The sequence below is a fragment of the Sebastes fasciatus genome, chromosome 18 (genome assembly GCF_043250625.1).
Source record: "Sebastes fasciatus isolate fSebFas1 chromosome 18, fSebFas1.pri, whole genome shotgun sequence".
Classification (NCBI taxonomy): domain Eukaryota; kingdom Metazoa; phylum Chordata; class Actinopteri; order Perciformes; family Sebastidae; genus Sebastes; species Sebastes fasciatus.
This window is the reverse complement of record NC_133812.1, coordinates 3,094,288-3,116,242: the sequence shown is the minus strand read 5'-3', so window position 1 is coordinate 3,116,242 and position 21,955 is coordinate 3,094,288. Positions and strand designations below refer to the sequence as shown.

The 21,955-nt window shown below is 40.1% G+C and overlaps 1 protein-coding gene across 1 annotated transcript; it reads left to right on the top strand.

Moving 5' to 3' along the window:
- The first annotated feature begins 234 nt into the window (after positions 1-234).
- LOC141756237 (adhesion G-protein coupled receptor F1-like) lies at positions 235-21,663 on the top strand. Its single transcript, XM_074615821.1, has 22 exons — positions 235-306; positions 1,036-1,087; positions 1,207-1,350; positions 1,462-1,635; positions 5,391-5,429; positions 5,690-5,845; positions 5,973-6,140; positions 6,326-6,355; positions 6,480-6,770; positions 6,861-6,949; positions 7,084-7,145; positions 7,447-7,568; positions 7,697-7,909; positions 9,952-10,155; positions 11,872-11,994; positions 12,101-12,282; positions 14,408-14,572; positions 16,032-17,393; positions 17,552-17,593; positions 18,595-18,636; positions 18,728-18,788; positions 20,380-21,663. The coding sequence occupies exons 1-22, from the start codon at positions 238-240 to the stop codon at positions 20,436-20,438; spliced, it is 3,849 nt and encodes a 1,282-aa protein (XP_074471922.1). The 5' UTR covers positions 235-237; the 3' UTR covers positions 20,439-21,663.
- The last annotated feature ends 292 nt before the right edge of the window (positions 21,664-21,955 follow it).

Below are 21,955 nucleotides of genomic sequence, written 5' to 3'. Positions count from 1 at the left end.
GCAATTGAGATGGCAGCATGCCCTCAAACTTGAATACCAACCACAAGTTATCAGGAACTACATTTTTTAAATTGTTGGGTAGCATTTTGAAGAAAGCACAAGTACTAGCACAACCTCACATAACACCTTGTTAGATCAGCTATGAGTTTAAACCGTGAGGAACACATGCATACATGTCTCCTGATCGATTTAGTAATTAAAAATCATTGTGTTGCTTGTATTCTCATTCTAGTTGGGATGGCATTGCCAAAGGCAGTAGGATACATGGTTGGTCTTCTGCTTCTATACTACAGTCTGCAGAATCAGGTATACAGAGTGTCTCTGAATGTATTCTTTGAGGTAAGAATTAATAAGGAATACCACTCAAGGTGTTAATGCTATACCATGAGATACTGCAAACATGTGTGATTTGGCTACATCGCTAAAAATGTGAAATATATTAAAGATCCCATATCGTGCAATTTTCAGTTTCATACTGGTATTTGTGTTTCTACTAGAACATGTTTACATGCTGTAATGTAAAAAAAAACTTTTTTTTTTCCTCATACTGTCTGCCTGAATATACCTGTATATCTGAAACGCTCCGTTTTAGCGCATTTCAACGAAATTGCGTTGCTAGGCAACAGTTTGGGTCCATGTTTACTTCCTGTCAGCTGATATGATTCACAAACACTACAACCAGGAATAAACTGGGACACATTTAGAATGTTTATGTTTAAAACCGTGTAACGGTCTAAATATTGTATATTTCTGACATCACAAATGGACAGAAATCCTGTCGGCTTGTTTCAAACGCACAATTTCTGAATACGGGCTGTGCGTATTTCTCCGTATATTGAACGTTTCGATACTTTCACAGTATTTATGTAGCACTTAAACCTGTTTTATACTATAACAGACAAGAAAATCTCACTTTTTACAATATGGGACCTTTAATGCGGTATGTGGTTTTGTGTATAATCAGCACGTAGTTACAGTTATTGTTTTATGTAGACAAACACAAGTACAATTGAACTAATCAGATTATTTTTCCAGGGATTGATGGGTACAAAAGCATCACACACTCATGCCAGAGAAAAAAGAGAGGGTGAGTCACTTTTTTATGGTAAACAACAGAATTTAGCCCTCCTGAATTTGTCCTTTACATCTCTGAAGTATGAACTATCAATTCAATATCTGATTTATGTCTGTTTCATGTCTTTCCAGCTTCCTTAAGTTCTTCCTCTTATGTACTCCAAGCTGTTATCAACACCTCAGACCTGGAGCGTGTCCGAACGCTTTTGGGCGAGTTCATTCTTCCTTACCGGATCAACGGCACCGCTTTAATTACCAGCATCAACACCACAACAGGTCCTTTCATTGTCCATTGTTTTGTCAAATTCAAATATATTCAAATTTCTTTTTTACCAGGAAACATGTCGGTAAACCTCGATGTCATGTGCTGCTGTTTTTTTTCCGTAGTGTGTTCATCAAATCTGTCTGGATACCAATGCAGATGTGAGGAGAGCTATGCTTGGTCGTATAACAGCTGCATTAACTATGAAGCCTGTGATGCCATCATTGGTGACACATGTGGATGTGTTAATGCCCTTCCAGCTGACGGACAGTACTGTCAGCTAAACACCAGTCGAACAGGTATAGTAGCGTTTGCGGCGCAACCAAAAGAGTCGATTGCTCACTCAGTACAAAAACATGTTGAGTCTGTACAATTTAAAGGTACCTGGGTATTACTATTTTATGATACTTAGTTCTTCTACTCCACAAAACTGTACTGTTTACTCCACTTCATTCATTCTACAGCTAGATAGATACTTGCAGGTTCAGATTTTACATGCAAAACATATGATATGATTATGGAATATGATGCCTTGTTGTAGGTGGACATGAAATGCTGCTCACACATTAGAGCAATGGAAGGCAACATATTTTTAACATCATTGGGTAAAAAATTCCATAATAACCTTTTCAGCATATTGTAATTCAAGTGTGCTGAGGGATTTCTGCACTTCCTCATGGCTCTGTTTTCAGGGTTTAAAAAATCTAGCCCGTGACAGGAGACTTTGACCAATCACAGGTCATTTCATTACCTCCGCCAAGGCCGAAGGCCTAGGAAGGACAAGATGTTTCTGAAAACATTTTGCACGAGAAATAGGCATTACAGTAACAGAATATTGATTCATATTTGATCAGCGCTGCTTAGTTTGACCGTTTGGTCCGAGTGATTGACAGCTGCTCAGAGAAGTCGAGGGTCCAGCTCGGCTCTGGATTGGTTGTTTTCCTCTGGTCTGTGAAATCTTGCAGATGCTGTTAGGAGCACCGGAGGAAACCGGAGGACACAGAGGAACATCATTTTTTTTTCCACATTACTTGTCTCATGCACTACTGTCGGGATATAGTGACCGTTTTGTAAAAAATAACATTTTTAAAACCATATTTGCTCCATTTCTAGCTGCTTTAAGGAAACGGTTTCTTTCTATGCTGACATGCTGAACAATACACTGAAGTTATGCAAATGAGATGGCAGCATGCCCTTAGAACTTGGCTAACAACCACAAGTTATCAGGAACTGCATTTTTTTTAAATTGTTGGCTTCGTTTTAACCGGAGTTCGCGAGTGATTGACAGGTGCTCAGAGATGGCGGGGCTCCAGCTCGGCTCTCGATTGGATGTTTTCCTCCAGTCTGTGAAATTTTGCAGATGCCATTAGGAGTACCTGTCTCATGCACTACTGTCAGGATACAGTGACCATTTTATAAAATCTAACTTATTTAAATCATATTTGCTCCAATCTCGCCTACTGCTGCTTTAACCAATTGATAGTATTAACAGTCTGATGATAAAAATATATAACTGCGAAAATGGCCAAGCTACATAATAATACTTAAGTAAAAGTACAGAATTAGTAATTTAGTTAAATTTTAAACGCTGGACTTTTATTAGTAATTGAGTATGTTTACAGGCCAGTACTGCTGTTTTTATTCTTCCCCTGGGGTGTTTTAATTTGTTGTTTGTAATCCTGCTGCATTGAGGTCTAAAGAGGCCAAACTATGCAAATGTAATTCTTCCTCTAGTAAGTGAGCTGAAGAACTAACTGTTGATTATACATTTGTTAGTGGTATATTAAACTGAACACTGTTGAAAGACTTAATTTCACCACTCATCAAAAATGTGGATGACCTTTATTCAGGAACATTTGTGTGTAAATGTTTTGTATGAAATTTTAGGGCAATTTCCCCTTTTGGCCAGTAGATGGTGCTTCGTATGCATCAAATCATCAACCTAAATGCTCTGTTTGAAGTAGTTTTACTGTATAAGGACAATGCCTTGTCGTTTTTTAAAATTTATTTTGTTTTAATGGGAGGTGTTGGACATATTTTTACTTTCCTGAATCATGCAACAAGGAACCACCTGTGACAAGTAACTGCTTATGTTTTTGTTTTTTTTGGATGGACTTAATGAACTTTAATCAATCATCCTGAAAAAAAGAATATGTTGCATACAGACAGATAAAAACCTCTACCAGGTTTCCTTTGCCAAGCTGATAACACAGTTAAACCTCTAACAGGTTTCCTTGGTAAGCTGATAACACAGTTTTGATTACAACTGTTCCGCATTGTGTCCTGGTATGACAACAATGTGTCTTTGCTTGGCATGGATAAAGTACAAATGACTCGAGTTGGCTGCACGGTGGTGCAGTGTTTAGCACTGTCGCCTCACGGCAAGAGGGTTGTAGGTTCGCTTCCGGCTTGGGGCCCTTCTGTGTGGAGTTTGCAGGTTCTACCCGTGTTAGCGTGGGTTTTCTCCGGGTGCTCAGGTTTCCTCCCACAGTCCAAAGACATGCAGGATAGGTTCATTGTTGACTCTAAATGTCCCGTAGGTGTGAATGTGAGCGTCTGTCTCTATGTGTCAGCCCATGTGTCAGTGTGTACCCCGCCTTCGCCCAATGTCAGCTGGGATCGGCTCCCTGCAAGGTTGGTGATATAACACTTATGAGGTCCAATCACTTTTTAGGCACACCTGTACTACACCCACTACACCCAGCGTTAGGAAGAAAAAAAAAATTAATAACACCTATCTCAAAAAAAAAAAAAATTTCGAGGCCTGTTGCATTGAGGTCCATTGTTATGAAATGTTTTGAGAGGATCATGGTGTCCTTGCTTAGGAAAGAGGTAGATGCATTATTAGACCCCTTTCAGTTTGCTTACAAGCAAGGACGTAGCACTGATGATGCTATTAACAGCATCACACACCTGGTCACTAAACACCTGAGGCCTGTACTACGAAGCAGGATTTGGCGTTAACGAGGTAACTTCAGGGTTAACTCTTCAGGGTTTTCCGTCCTACGAAGGTGGATCACTTCTTACCGGGGTAGGTCGCCATGGTAACTTATGCTGAACAGCTAACCTGCTCCAGAGCAGGTTATGTTCCAGATAAGAGATCAACTCGTGTAAAAGCACCGCCTACTGACCAATCAGAGCTCGGTACACGAGACCGACCGTGACAAATGCAGGAAGGACAGCTGGATTTATGCTGTCGGTGTTAACCGCTTTGAATTATGTTTTTATATTTATTTTTTTACTTGCTCTTGAGTCCGTTTCACACCGCCAAAGAGGTTGAAATAGTCACACATGCAATTTTGTTAATGGGCATAATTAGGTGTAATTCATTCATTCATTACATGTCGTAAAGCTATTTATATCTAGATGACTATATCTGACTTTTGAGTGTTCCGTTAAATTCATGTCTGTTAATTTACGCATTCACACATCGGAAGTTTTTTCTTTCACCAGCTGTCCTTCCTGCATTTGGCAGCTTCAACTGTGTTACTTTTAGTCTGGATTAAGTGTTTAACTTCTAATCCATTTGTCTAATATAGTTTACTCTTCCTGTCTCGCCGCAAGTCTGTAGACTTGTCCATGCCTGTGATTGGTCATAAACTGCAGACACCACCCTGTTCATGTGAACGCGCTCATAGCCAGACTGAGAAACCCTGGGTTGATTTACAAAGTTGATAACCACCTGCGTAAGACCGTATGAATCTACGTGTTGTTATGAAGCTATGTGTTGTTATGTGTTGTTATGAAGCTATGTGTTGTTATGTGTTGTTATGAAGCTACATGTTCTTATGAGTTATGAAGTTACGTGTTGTTTTGTGTTGTTATGAAGCTATGTATGGTTATGAAGCTACATGTTGTTATGTGTTATGAGACTACGTGTTATGTGTTGTCATGAAGGTACGTATTGTTATGTATTTTTATGAAACTATGTGTTGTTATGTGTTGTTATGAAGCTACGTGTTGTTATGTGTTGTTATGAAGCTACGTGTTATGTGTTATTATTTCAGTTGTACTATAAAATATTATTAACATTTATTTATTTTCATTTTTACAGAGACAACACCACCACCAGCAACACCTACGCCAACAAACGGTATAACACATCAAATGTAGAGATTGAATATCTGTGTGTGTTTTTCTGAAGCTTGGCACTGGCACTGTAAAATCAAGAAAATTGCATCACTCTCGTAGTATCTATAGCTACACCGCTATTTTTTATGGTTTGGAAATATATATCTCTGCCTGTAGGCTCATACAACTTGCATTGATCACGTAAAAGCTCAATTCAAGCAAAAAATGTTTGCTGAAAAATTTATTAACAATGACGAGATTTTCTCCTGTTCTCCTCCACAGACCCGGTGATCATTGATTTAATCCTAGACTTGCGCATCCCAGTCTCCAGTGTGCCATCCAATTTTATTAATATATTCAGAAACACTCTGAACAATGTGCCATTACCCTTCACCGTCACTCAGTCTTTACAAGTGACAGGCTTAAATTTCACCACAGGTAAGAACTTTTGCTGCTTATTGGTTTCCTTATTGGTTTGTGTGGTCCATTTAATGCTGTTTTGTCAAATAGTGTCTGATTTGCATACTATTGCTGGAAGTTTTTTTTAATTGTATTTCTCTAAAAGGGTGCTTTCCAAACTCCACTGGAGGACTGCAGTGTGAGTGTGAGGAGCAGTTTGCTTGGTCATGTGACAAGTGTGTCATCTACGGTGCGTGCAATAATGCCACCAGACAAACCTGTGGATGCATTAATGGACTTCCTTCTGATGGAGAGTACTGTCGACCAATCACAAGTAAGCATTGTTATTTTGAGGTTGTGGCAATAAAAAAGTGATGCTACCTGTGAAAAAGGTAACAAATATACTGTATATCGACTGTATCTGCCTGACTCTCCTACACGTTCTGAGATAAACATGGTTTGTTTTTCCTGAGCAGAAAAACGTGGTGTAATAATTTAATCTTCAATGTTGCTCCACAGATGTCACTCAATGTCCAACCCCGACTCCTGGTATGGGAACATTTATTGCTTTGTTTTGAATGTTTTGTTTTAAAGTTCACCGGAGTCTGTAGTAGTTGAAGACACTTGTTGGGAAATAAAATACCATTTATTGTTGCAATTTGTTTTTTTACAGGGATGACAACACCAATGACAACAACAACACCAATGACAACAACAACACCAATGACGATAACAACAACAACAACACCACCAACAACAACAACTACAACAACAACAACAACAACAACAACAACACCAACAACGACAACAACAACACCAACAACAACAGCAACGCCAACAACGTCAACAACAATGACAACAACAACACCAACAACGACAACAACAACACCAACAACAACAACAACAACAATAATAACCCCGATGACGACAGCAACACCAAATACAACAGCAGTGATAACACAGGGTATGATTTATAAAATGTTGAATAATAAAATGTCGAATAAATGTATCTCATAAAATAACTTCTTTGTGATAACAACCTTTTCTGTTGTAGTGAGGAGCTTGTCCTTTACCATGGACTTGACTTTTAATTCTTCATACAATAACCCAAACAACATCATTTACCAAGACTCTTTTAACTCTGTAAGTCTGAATGTCTCTTACGTCTCAATCTTACAGTTTTGTCACAATGTTGATGCAACGAATGTTTGCGATATATGATCCTGATTTAATTGTAGAACTGATAACAAGCAAGGCTATGTCTCTGTCTCAAACAGATTGAAAGACAAAGTAATACGCACATCTCAACTTTTACAGCAGTAGCGTCCATTAGGTTCCGGTAAGTCAAATTTTATTCTTTTGATTTTACTCTCCTTCTTCAATCTGTTATACTTTTCTACTGAGAGTTTGGTTGTTTTCAGGTTTGTAGCATACTATACAAGCATAGTGCAACTGTATAACTGAACAGTACTTTTTACAGTACTTTTTCATGTTGCAAAACAATTAACCATACAGTGTTTAAGACCTTTTTGTAGGTGTTTAATGGTGGTTTCCAGGGGCAGATATAATATGGTCCTAAATGGACAACATTTTACCTGCTTGTGATCAGATTTTCATTTGGATTCAATTCTACATTACAGGAGCGGGAGCACCATCTGTGACTATGCTGTTAATGCAACTTCTTTTCAAGAAATGGAAATAAAAGCTTTAGAAGCAGGGATATTTACAGAGCTGTCAGAAAACTACCCAATTCTGTTTGACAGTAAGACAGTTTTACACATTTTTGGAAATAATGTTTTTTGGAAAAAAATGCTGTGATTGTTTAAATTGTTCCATTGTATAAGATGGTTGTATAATAATTGTCTGACTTGTGTGTCTGTTTTCTTAAAGGCCCAACGCCCTTAGTGTTTGCCCCACCTCAAGTACTTTCTGGGAATAGACTAACTATAACTTGTGGCCCACCACCAGCGAATCTCAATTTTGGTACCAACTTCATTGCAGAGTGGAGACGTGACAATGACTTAATTCGCCAAGATGATCAACATGTGTTTTCAAATGGAGGAGCAACGCTAACTGTGTTAAATTTCTTTAGCACCGACAATGGTATGAAATTGATCTAGTATGGTGCATTCAATAAAAAAAATTGTCTCTGGTAACATTTCCAAATCATACACATTTACAATGCAGGCGCTGTCGAGTACTTTTGTCCTTGTGCTCTGACCTGTGTGAATGCAATACTCTGATTGGCTTGAGGGTGATATTTGTATCGCATTGCAAAACCAACAGCTACACTGTTAACCCACCAATGCCAAAAACATTTATCTGGTGATGGTCAAGTAATTTGACCAAAAATGTAAAAAAAAAAAAATGTAGACATGGGTTAACTCCACACAGCTGAAATTATATATAAGGCTAAAATGGTCTCATATACCTGAAGTAGTAACTATTAGTTTTTGCATCAGTCTTTTTCACCTTTAAGTTGAAACCGCAAGTTAAGGATAAAATTATAAAAGAGAAAATAATTTCCTCCTGACGGCACCTCTATATGCAGCCTGTAGACATTCCATTCTGGATAATGCCTAACAGCCATTAACAGACACACCCCAGTATTCACTAAATAGTTGGCTGTTATGTAACCCTATATTCAGACTCAGACTCCTTCTATTGTGGTTTTGGAAACACCTAAAGGTAGATGAGACAAAGACAAATTCATGTCCGTGTTTGATTGACAGTAGCCTGCAGGCTGAGCTCCAGCAGGGGAACGAGAGAAAAAATAAAACAAAGATGCGCTGTAGCCATAGGCAGATAGTGTGTTGTTAGAAGAAGTATTGGAGTGGCATGCTGCAGTGACATGTTTTAGCTGAACAGCTAATGTTTGTTTGGTCGCTCGTTGAACGAACTAGACAAGATCTGTGTTCATGTTTGTAAGTTATATAAAATGGAGACTTTAGCGGGAAAGTTTTTTAAAGTCTTTTGCTCTTGTGTCGTGTCGCAGGCTGTTTCCTGACGTTACTGATTTATGCATACGGAGGTGCCATCACGAAACAGCAAATTATGAAATACAATGTTCACCCTTTTTGTTTTTGTTTTCCCAAAGGAGAACAACCCCCACCGGCCGGAACAAACTTTCTCATTTTGCAGCAAGACAGTGCACTACAAGATGTTTCTGAAAACATTTTTTATCAAGAAATACGCATTACAGTAACATAATCTTGACTCATATTTGATTAGTATTGCCAAGTTGATCGACACTGTGTTAGAGACTCCTTGGTTCTGATTGGTTGGAGGCAGAGGAACCATATTTTTTCACAGATTATCTGTCTCATGCTCTACTGTCAGGATATAGTGACAGTTTGAGCAACTATGATAAAAAGTTATTTTCATAAAAGTTACCAACTGCAGCTTTAAAGGTACCATTCAAGTCTCTTAAATCAAAGCTTACAGCACAAAATATTTGGAAATTGTAGAAGAATTTTGCTTCCACTATATCTAAATCTCTATCTTTATACATATGGTGCCTTCAAATGGGGCCCTTTTTACCTCGTTCAAGAGAGGAAGCCATATGAACGCCCCCCTCTTGTGGTATTCATAACCTCGTGAATGGAAGGTTTCTGAAAGCTCAGAGTTCACGAGTTGGGACATGTTTGTTGACGTTGTCAGAAATGGCGGAGGCCATGTGAGAACATTTCTTGGCGCATAATAAGTTAACATATTGTAATTTTAGTTGTATATTGTTTTTCTTCGTAATTTTATATGTCCGAGGAAAATATTCCTGTAGATATTCCCAGCAGCCTAATCTTATTTGTCTGTCATTATGCCTTTGCATTTCCTGCATTATGTTACCCGCTTGCTACCTGGCTAAATTGTTAGCCTCTGTGGCTCCCAGATGCCTACAGAAACGTTAATATTGCCGTCGCTTAGCAGCGTTGTTCTCACGATTTAACCACTTGAGCGCCAAGGACTTTGTGTACACGAGTTCCCTTGTTGTAAATACGAGCTCACGAGTTTCATTTGAAGGCACCAACTAATGCTGATTCAGGTTGTTGACCCCTTGTAACCTGGTGGTGGTGGCATCTGATATATTTTTTATATTTTTTTGGCAACACATTGATTTGACATTAATAGATGATCACCTTTAATTTCAGGAGGTTATGAATGTAAGCTGAGAAGAGGAGACAATGCAGCTTTCAGGCAGAGATTCAACGGAGTATTCAAACTCCAAGAGAGACCCTTGATCCAAGTGTCACCAGTCAGACAAATTGTTCAATGTGAAAATGGAAAGGAAGTTCCACTGACGTGCTCTGTCAACAGCCCCTACGAGGTTGAGTTTAAAGGCACATCCACTGCAGGTAAACCTGAAACATAAAAGCACCTAAAGACAAATCAGCTATTGGGAGATATTATTAATGTTGTTCTCAGGCAAAAATTTGAGATAACGTGTAGACACATAAATTATTTTTAGGGCTGTCAAAGTTAATGCGATAATAACGCGTTAAAGCAAAAAAATGTTAACGCTACTAATTTCTTTAGCGCGTTAACGCAACTTACGGGTTTTGGGTTGTAGCGGGCTCAGTTTTAAGGCTAGAGCAAAGATACTGGTATCATATGAAACTAAAAACCCTAAAGAATCCATTGGTATCAACCATGTCATATTAGCTTGTTGCAAAGGAGGTTAAATAACGCTCCAAACTTACGCAGAGTTTAGGCGAGGAAAAACTGGCATTGCCATTTTCAAAGGGGTCCCTTGACCTCTGACCTCCAGATCAGTGAATGTAAATGGGTTCTATGGGTACCCACGAGTCTCCCCTTTACAGATATGCCCACTTTATGATAATCACATGCAGTTTGGGGCAAGTCATAGTCAAGTCAGCACACTGACACACTGACAGCTGTTGTTGCCTGTTGGGCTGCAGTTTGCCATGTTATGATTTGAGCATATTTTTTATGCTAAATGCAGTACCTGTGAGGGTTTCTGGATAATATTTCTTATTGTTTAGTGTTAATTAGTTTCCAATAATAAATATATGCATACATTATAGCAAGCATATTTGTCCACTCCCATGTTGATAAGAATAGTAAATACTTGACAAATCTCCTTTTAAAGGGACTGTTTGTAACTTCTTACACGTATAAATCATTGCGGGTCGGTGTCCCATGCGCGCTCGCGTGTGGCTCCGCTGTTCAGACTCAGACTCCAAAACAAACTACACAGAAGCACCAAAACCGCAAAGTTATATCTAGAGAAGCCCGTCTGTTAAACAGTGTTGGCCGCGGTCGAAGGACGCGGGGGAGACCGTAGCTTTGGTCTCCAGGACCAGAGTCTCTGCTGTACTCTGCTCCTCTGCTCCTCTGCCTGCCTTCCTTCACTCAGCTCGCTCCACCTCACGTGCATGCGCACACACTCCACACTGCAGAAGAGTTAGTTTAGCTCTGAGAATATCTAGGGAATGTACAGTGGACGTTTGTGCAGAAATAACTGCTGCAGCTCCTCCAGACCAACAGAGGTTTCCCGTGTCTTGTGAAGTGACGGGGCTCCGCAGAGAGAAACGTTATCGTCTCCGACCAAAACTCCGGTGTCTCCCGTTCCCTCCGACCGCGGTCGGGAGGCTGAGGCAGGAAAAGCCAACACTAGGATCAGCATTGATTCATGGAGAGACCTTCGTCTGGTCAGCTAACATTACTGCCAGGCAGCTGAAATATAGAGTGATATTGTGGTTTTAGCTGACGTGTGTCGCCTCACTGTTTTGAGCGATGCTCGTTCATGTCTATGTAGAGCGAGCACAAGCGCAAACCCGACACTGACTTTCGTTGACTTAACGGCCGCAGGTGTCGCTATTAACAAGCAATTCTGATTCATACAAACAGTCCCTTTAAGGCACATTTTGAAGAGATACAAAATTATTAATTAATTTGCGATTAATTGTGATTAAATATGGACAATCATGCGATTAATCGCGATGAAATATTTCAATCGATTGACAGTCCTAGCGTATACACACATTATTTTCAATTAGTGAATATTAGTCATCTTTTTCTAAGTTGAGTGTTGTTTCTTGTATTTTAAGGCACAGGGGAGATCATCCATCAGTTTCCAATCAACTGTTCAAAGACAGAAGAGATTATCACTTGTCAAGTGAAAAACTTTAGAGACTTTAGCAGAGATATAACACTGGCGTTATCCACAGAGAGTAAGTATTGATCCAGACATTGCAGAGCACTGACTACCAATCACGTCAAGATACGTTTTCCTGTAATTAGAAGTACTAAAGTCTAAACCTATTTCTTTCTCTCTAGATTCATTTCGATGTGATGATCCCGTCTTTGGTGTCGGAAATGAAGGTGACGAGGCTCTAGCTCGCTGCGAAGTGAATGAGGTGGGAGAAAGGACAGTAGCTTGTGAAGGAGATGGTGAATGGAGAGAAAAGAGAGACGACTGCGTCCTAGAAGCGGTTCAGAAGCTGCTCGACCAAGCTAAGGTGACCTACTTCTCTAGCTGTTCCTGAAACCAAATTACATAGACGGACAGATTCAGTGATTTAGGGGCCTTTAGGCAAAATTAGGCATGGGGCCTCCATCGTTGTCTTGGCAGGTGAAGAAGTACTCAGATATTTTACTCCAGTAAAACTATTACAGTAATACCACACTGTAAAAGTAATAAAAAACACATTCAAAATGTTACCAAGGTAAATGTAGTAGAATAACGGTGTTTCCTTTGAAATAGAGGGCACTGAATTCCTGCTAGCAGCGGTGGAAAAGAAGTATACACTCTAAGAAAAAAATCTGTAGTAAAACAGATAATGTCCTGGCAGAAAATTACCAGGACATTTTCCGTTAAGTTTACGGACATTTTCATCAACTCTAAATGTAAATTTCTGTTGATTTACAGGATGTCCTCCGTACCATTCACGGACACTTCTGTTAATCCTAAAACGGAAAATTCTGTATATTCACAGTATATCCTCCGTACCTAGCCAAATAACAGGCCCAACCTTAACATTCTGGAGGGAAAACAGACGCTAACGCTAGCGTTTGTACGTTACCTATCGGTCTTTGCGGACCGCCTGAGACTAAAACTGGGGTTAACTCTACCTGACGTCCACTGAAGTCTAAAATATAAACATTACTAAAACGTAAACTACAATATCAAACTTGTGTTAGTCTCAAAATGAGTCAGCAAAATATTCCTGGCGTATCTGGTAACGTTAACGGTCGACAACAGCTGAACTAAACAACAAAACAGCTTTCCAACTAAAACAATACCGAGCTAACGTTAAGTCCTGAACATAAAGCATTTTGGTTAGACATTAATTGTTGATTTTTTACCATAGAGGTGTGAGAAAGGTTTCTCCAAATCTAAACTTTGCCATGTGTGATGGTCTATGCCTCTTCCAGCTTTCGCGCTAGTGGATGTTCTTGTTCCCACAATGCAATGCGTATTTAAAAATACAGGGAAACCTCCTGTGAAAAATAAATACAGAAGATTCCTTCATATAAACGCGGTACATTGGCCAGTATTTTTACGGACTTTTCTTAGAGTGTACAGTTGCATAAAGTGGAGGGCACATTGACAATGATAAAAGAAGCACTAACTAGCATTAACATGCCGCGTTTTTTTGCACACTCAAATTCATTGTTGTCAAGACGCGCGGAGGACACGCTCAAACACAGGAGCAACGCCGTTGCGTTGAGCAAGAGTTCGCAACTTTGTGGTAGCAGTTCCCCAATTGTAAGTTTTTTTTTTTTATTTTTCCAATTTGTTTCGGAACGCTGCAGCACACACCGCACGTCATGTGACGAGGAACAACCAATCACACCTGGGAGATATCTTTTCTTTGTTCCGTAAATCAGTCTACAGTAAATATATGGGGGAGAAGTTAATCATTTTAGTGCAGGACTACCCAGAGCTTTACCATCTGTCCCACGGACTACTTTACTTGCTTCAAGGTCAGTCAACTTGACACGGAAATCGGTGAAGCTATTGTGAGGGATTTACTCTGGAAAGCTCTTTGTTTTGACTTTGTTTTGGTTAGATAGTGAGGCTTTTACTGCTAAATTACCGCTACTTCATCATCGTCATCGCAGCGCACACGTTTTGGTTGCTTAGTAATGGCAGACGCCACAGCAGCACAACCTCGGACGCACCTTGGATAAAAGGATGAATGCGGCACGGCTGGTGTTTTCCACGCGTTTTAGACGTGGCATGTGTACGGCCCCATAGAGGGTATTTTTAAGTTATTGCAGTATAAATATGAAGCTCACATCAACTCTACCAACTGATACTATGTTCCACCTTATAATAATGTATTTATTCACTTCCACATTGTGTCGCACTGCACCAGGGCTGCGCAACTGCCAATTGTCAAACAAAGTTGCAAAAGAGTTGGCCACACCCACATGCACTAGTTTGCGTTTGCAATCGAGCACAGTTTACGGTGAACCAAGTTTCACCAGGATTGTCGGATTTTTCTACAAACAAAACTCATGCTATCAGAATAATCTCAAATATGCTATAAGTGAATAAAAATCCTATACATTGTAACTTTAATTTGATGCTTCAGATACCATGAAATGCTAACACTTTCTTTCTTTCAAATCTCACAGTTCTTGAATAACAATTCACTGCCAAATTTCTTGAGTCAACTCAGCAATGTCACTCTCAACTCCACTGAGGACGTGGTTGACTCTCCTGCAACCATTAATGCCATTGTTGAAATACTCAGCACTGTAGCCAACTTGAGTATCCCAATAACTAGGACTTCAATGGAGGTATGTGAATTAGCCTGCTGAAGTTTACACAGGTCTTAAACCATTTAGACCCTTTTTATGTTGACGTCGTGATTACGTCTCGGTGTTAGCTGGAGGCAAACAAAGGAAAGACTGGAGGCAAACACTAGCAGTGGGCTAAAGTTACACCTCGAAAATGTCATCTAGTTGTGTTGTTTGGAGCCAGAATCGAGATATTGCATACATTTGAGATGACAAACTGTGATTATTAAACTTTATAGCCAACCTGTGACACCCTCCTTTCAAGCAGCTCACAGCAAGAGCATGCTCAGACTTGCCAACAGCATCTCTTCTGATCCCTTGCATGGGGAGTATCAACTTCTGCCCTCCAAGAGGCGATTTAGAGTCCCTACATTTAATCGCATCAGGCTTAAGAATGCTTTTGTCCATCAGTCCATCTTGTTGCTAAATAATAATTAATGTGCTGCTAAGGAGATGTAAATCCAGAGGACATATGGTAATTTCTTAATAGGTTATGTATGGTTAATTGTGATGTGTTTTGTTTTTTGTCTGATGGGTCTTACTTGTCTTCTTTGCTTATGGTAACAGTATGTCTTTTGTATGTGTACTTTTTCTCAAACTGAGCTGCCTATGGATGCAAAATGAATTTCAGTGCAGACTGACAATAAAGTTGTATCGTATTGTATCGTATTTCAGGCTCTAGCGAGTTACAATATCGGCGAAACGTTTCAGAGATGGAGAGTAAATGTAGCTAATATTTTGCCTTCTGCTAACCGTCATCTCTTAGCTTGCTAATTCCCCCATGCTGTCATGCAACACAGAAAATGAGCCGAACAAAGTTGTCACTCATCTGGCGATAGCACTGTGCTTTACTACGATTTTTTTGTGGATGAAGCATTAATTTGTTAAATTTTACTCATTTTGCGAGGGGCTAGTTAGCTAGCTACCTTGCTAATTCCATCATGCTACAGAAAATGAGCCCAACATCGGACAGCACTGGGTCACAGTCCCTCTGCCTCACTCCTCACTGCTAGGAGACTACTTCGTCAGGAGGACAGCAGGGGTTAGCTATCTAGCTTGTCAGTCTCTGGACAAGCTAGCTAGCTAACTAGCCAGTTCCGGAGACAGACAATCTAGAGAGCTAACTAACGTTAGCCAGTCGTCTACTCCTCTCAAAAGTAGCCTGCCAGCGGTCGTAGGGTTCGGCTAATCTGCTCCCATTGGTTAATGTTTTTCAACTAACACTCTTGATCCTGGAGAGTGAGTGACAGTAAGCTACATGTTGAGAGAAACTAGTATTTTCTTCAGCCATTGTTAAAAGAAGCTAGCAATACTTCCTAGCCAGCGTTAACTAACTTGTTCAGAGAATGTTTCTGCCTCCACTTAACGCTCCTCCCACAAAATACGTCATCATGTTAACTAACGGAAAAGGGGTCTAATAGATCTAAATGATCTTATATTTTCTTTCCTTTCAATTTAGGATATCCTTTTAACTACAGGTGTCCTCACCACAGATGAAGCGCAGGAATCATGGAACTTTCTAAACACCAATGACACCAGAAACATCTCAACAACCACAGCTAGAAGCGTCAGCTCAACATTCTTGCTGTCTCTTGAGAATATAACAAGTAGCCTTACCAATGACTCTTTTGACATTGACACACCTTTTATTCTCCTGAACAAAACTACATTCACAGACACTTTCAATGCTGAGTTTAATTCTTCAGTGGAGACGAACATACTAGAGTCTGATGGAGGAATAAAGTCCATCACTGTGATAACATTTGCCTCAATGGATAACGTACTCCCTGCAAGAGATCAAGACAATTCATCCTTCAACGTCATCAATGGGAGAGTTGTACTTGTTCAGTCCAATGTCACCATCAATAATGTTTCGTTCACATTTGACATTATTAATGATACTCTGAGGAATCCTCAGTGTGTTTTCTGGAACTTCAGCCTCTTTGATGGTCTTGGTGGATGGGACGGCGAGGGCTGCGAGTTGGTACGCGACACAAACCAAACCGTCACCTGCAACTGCAACCACCTGACCTCGTTCTCTATCCTCATGTCACCCTTCGTTCCAGTTGATCCTGTGTTGGATTTCATAACCTACATTGGAGTTGGCATATCTATGGGTTCCTTGGTCCTATGCCTCATAATTGAAACAGTCATATGGAGAAAAATAAGGAAGAATAACACATCTTACTTACGTCATGTTTCCATCGTTAACATCGCCATGTCTCTCCTGATTGCTAACATTTGGTTTATTATTGGGGCAGCCATTTCAGATGCAGATGAGAAAAATGTAGCCGCATGCAATGCGGCTACATTTTTTATCCATTTTTTCTACCTAGCCCTGTTCTTCTGGATGTTAGCCTCGGCTCTGTTGTTGTTCTACCGCACAGTCAGTGTCTTTGATGGGGGATTGTCCAAAAAATCTCTGCTGGCTATTGGATTTTGTCTAGGCTACGGGGCACCTCTCCTCATCGTGATCATAACCATAGCTGTAACCGCACCCAAAGAAGAGTACATCAGACAAATTGGATGCTGGCTCAACTTTGACGAGTCCAGAGCTCTGCTGGCCTTTGTGATCCCTGTACTTTTAATAGTGGTGATTAACTTTCTGATCCTGTTGGTGGTGATGTATAAAATGTTGAGGAGAAGGGTAGTGGGAGACGCTGCGCAAGCAGCTGAGAGGCACGTTCTGGTGGTTATTGTCAGGAGTTTGGCTGTCCTCACGCCATTTTTTGGATTAACTTGGGGTCTGGGAGTTGGAACCGTGACCGACCCAAGAAATAGAGGGATCCATGTTTCATTCGCATTCTTCAATTCACTGCAGGTACAAATGGAGTAGTAATACTACTGATCTATCTATGATATATTACTATATACTGTGGTCCCTACTGTAAAATGACTCGATGGATTCTGAATAGTGAGTTTGCCTTTTGTCATTGAAGCTCTCTTAGCTGATGCTACTCTGTGCGTCTTTATTTAAAGGGTTTCTTCATATTGGTCTTTGGAACGCTACTGGACAAAAAGGTTTGTATGTGTCTCACATTTGTTATTTCTCTAATATTGCAATTGCTAATGTTTAAAGGTACAGTGTGTTGGATTTGGCGGCATCTAGTGGTGTGGTTGCAGATTGCAACCATATGAGTATCCCTCCGCTCTCTCCTCCCTTTCCAAGATTGTGGTAATGTGAGCCGCAGAGTGCCAAACCGTGGTAACGCCGTTCGCCCCATCAGACGCCGGCTGGCAGTACCACGGTTTTGCACTCGGCGGCTCATGTGTCGGAGAACTACGGTAGCCTATAGGTAATGTAAAAACGCAAAAGGCTTTCACTAGAGCCAGTGTTTGGTTTGTTCATTCTGGGCTACTGTAGAAACATGGCGGAGCAACATGGTGGACTCTGTGATGAGGACCCGCTCCCTAAGTAGATACAGTATAAAGGGCTCATTCTAAGCTAACAAAAAAAAATTATTCTTAGTTTCAGGTGTTAAAACACTAATATAAACATAGTTATGAATATTATAATTCTAATAATATATTCAATTTCTGCTAATAGATCCCCCTCAATGTTTCACACTGTTCCTTCAATATATGAATTTTGCCGCTGAGCAGCAGACAAAAAGGGATGAATGTCCAGGGAGTAAATAATGAAACACATTCCAGAACATTATTACAGCAACCATTGTGATTTTACAAAGATGTAGAGATATTTCCTTCAAAATATCAAAAAGCAAAAACTCTCAGAGTTTGCTGGCATTCAGTCTGAAAAATGCACTGCATTTAAAAAAAAAAATTAAAAATACTCGCTAGTGTGAATGTGTTGTCACAGTTACTGGCGGGAAAGTGAAATGTGATTCAGAAAGACCAGTTTGAATCATCGATGCTGCAAACATGAGTTTGAAGGCCTGTCTTACAAAAAACCCTGCGGAGCAGTTTAGAGAACTATATAAAATCTTACTTGTTGACCCTTTAAAAACATGTTTTCATTAAAACAAACGTTTGTTTCTAATTTTTGAATATTAACTTTTCAGGTGCGGTCAGAAATAACAATAAAGTCACTAACCGGGACAACGGTAAGAACAGTTTGCTTAATTGTGTCATTTTTTTGTTAGCAGACTCACATATTGTGGTGATTCATGTTCTTGTTTTCATTATTCTTTTTAGACCTCCAGTACTGGAATCTCATCATCAGGTGGACTGGCCTTTCTCCAGAACTGGAGAAGAGGTATAGCAACAATTAAGAAAAGAAAGAACCTAAAGATCACTAAATTTCTTAAGGCTAGTGTTGCAGTTTGTGTTCCATAACTATTGGATGAATTGCTTCGTGCTTCCTATAGAGAACGAAGCTTAATGACTTTGGTGATCCCCCTGAGGTCAAAGTTGTCACTTTTACAGTAAAATATCTCAACATTTGTTAGATGAATTGGCACAACATTTTGGTAGCAACATTCATGTTCCCCAGTGTATTCTAATGTGTAATGTAAGTGGTGTTCCCCTGTTTTTTTCCATGTTGCGCAAAATTTCACTTTGTGTAATACTTGCTAATGTACTAATTAGCAAACGTTAGCATGTGCACTAAACTATGCTTGTGACTGTGCTAAACATTAATGGATAATGCTACTGTCATCATGTTGTTCAGACTGTAATTACTAGGAGCCAAATCAACCTCTGAGTTTTAATTCTGCGTTGGAGATACTTGCTATGATATTAACCTTACCGGCCAGATGGCTTGTTACACAACCATCTGAGAGAATATGCTGTGATTTTGTAAACTTTTGACGAGAATTGGCAAGAATTGGCGATTGGATGGCGAGCACATCTGTTCTGGAAACTGCTCAGAAACCCCCTTATTATCAATCTGCCTAGGAAAGCCACCCATCCTCTGAATGCTATAGGTCTTTAGTTTGTGGCTGTAAAGTTTCATGAGGCTGTGATTATCCTAGAGGTCACCACAGTTAATTCTATACAGTCAGGTCAAATTTTAAAATGGTCTCACTAGAATGAAATGTCTTCTTGGTGATCTAACATCATCACACATGAATACAATGTGACTCATTGAATCGACAAGAGTCTCAGCTTTACAGTAATACCCAATTTATGTAATTCCAAGACTGTTTATGGACCCCAGTATGCAGAAATATTCAGATACACCATTTTTAGAACAGGCGAAAATAACATTTGTACTGCATGCAAATAACTGCATGGTTTTTGCCCAAAACTGCATGTGATCATCACAAAGTGGGTATGCCTGTAAAGGGGAGACTTTAGGGTACCCATAGAACCCCAATTTCACGAGCCAGTTTTTCAAAATTTTGTGGAAATTCCTAGCATTATTTGGTATTCTTCCCAACATGCTAGCATGACATGGTTGTTACCAATGGATTCCTTAGGTTTTCTAGGGCGTAGGCACCCTCAGTGAGTGGAAGAGGTTTAATCCCAAATAGTGTTTCTCTCTGTCACGTTTAAATTCCTTGCCTGAAAATTAAATTTTTCTTTTCCTTTCTTCCATTGTTCTGTCTGCTGTGTTCTTGGCACAAAGGCAACATTTATACTTTGCCACATGGATAAGATGCAAAAAAAGGGCAAATTGCAGGGCAAAATGTTATCTCCGTGTTTGCACTGTAATATCATTTCAGTGCCTTGTGTGAATTGGACCTTAAGACAGCAGATAGCGGTTGCAAGCGATGTGCAATTCAAAGGCGCTATCAGAGGCCGCAATCTATTCATTGTGAATTCACCTGTTAGTCTTGGTTCACTATCAGTCATATTGTTTTGCGAACAGACTTAATCACTTTGTTTTGTTTCTGTTTTTGCAGATGGTTACAATGTGTCATCTAGTGCCACCGGTTTGTCTCAGTCCTTCACCGACACTTGATGATCTTTGCAAACAGCTCTGGTCAGTCACAATGACAACCAACCAAGCAAACCAGCTGTTTCACAACGTTTTTTTTTTTCTTCTTTCTTTCTTCATTGCAGAAAGAAAAATAATATTTATTAGTATTACATATTGTATGTGTGATGTATAGTATCAATTTGTGTGTGTGCAGTATATTGAGAGATTCCACTTACTTGCGCTTACTTAAAATAAAACAAAAAATGTGGACATTTAAAATTATTCATTATTCATCGCATTGTGTTCCAACAACAAAATGTCCACAAGATGCAAAATGGCTCTTGGTTTTGGTTTACTTTGCCAATCAAATCAGTTAGGCCAGGCAAGGCTGTCTTACACAGATCAGTGAACTTGTTTGCTCAAGGTGTGGCATCACGATGACAAATTGACTTGGATAAGACTATCAGTCAAATATAGTTCCAAACAGGTAAAGGGGAGTTCCAGCAATTACCCAAAGACAATGTGAAAAAAGCTAAATGTCTTTTTAAATATGGAGCCTCTGCTGCTATTATAGCTTTAGCTTAGCAACAGGAAGAAAAAAATCACACAGACGGCCACTTTCCACTCTTCTCTTCTCCCAGATCTCAACATAGTTGTGTCCCACTGCATGTACAGTAAAGTATACTGAGGAGACCCTCAACCCAGTTTAACATCATCTGCTGTTTTTGGCAGTATTGTTTTTGCATATCCATAAAACCAATAGAACTACATATACACTGATCAGCCTTAACATTATGACCACCTGCTTAATATTGAGTAGGTCCCCCTTTTGCCGCCGAAACAGCCCTGACCCGTCGAGGCATGGACTCCACTAGACCTCTGAAGGTCTGCTGCGGTATCTGGCACCAAGCCGTCAGTAGCACATCCTTTAAGTCCTGTAAGTTGCGAGGTGGGGCCTCCGTGGATCGGACTTGTTCGTCCAGCACATCCCACAGATGCTCGATCAGATTGATATCTGGAGAATTTGGAGGCCGAGTCAACACCTCCAACTCAATCCATCCACATGATGTAAAAGAAAACGTGATTCATCAGACCGGGCCACCTTCTTCCATTGCTCCGTGGTCCAGTTCTGATGCTCACGTGCCCGTTGTAGGCGCTTTTGGCGGTGGACACAGGTCAGCACGGGTAACCCTAACCGGTGCCTGTACGCAACAAACTGCGATGCACTGTGTGTTCTGACACCTTTCTATCGGAACCAGTAATAACTTTTTCGATTGGATCGGACAACACGGCTAGCCTTCGCTCCCCACGTACATAAATGAGCCTCGGGTCTGACCCTGTCGCTGGTTCACCGGTTTTCCTTCCTTGGACCACTTCTGGTAGGTCCTGACCACTGCAGACCGGGAACATCCCACAAGAGCTGCAGTTCTGGAAATGCTCTGACCCAGTCGTCTAGCCAGCACTATTTGGCCCTTGTCAAAGTCGCTCACATCCTTACGCTGGACCATTTTTTCTGCTTCCAACACATCAACTTCAAGGACAAAATGTTCACTTGCTGC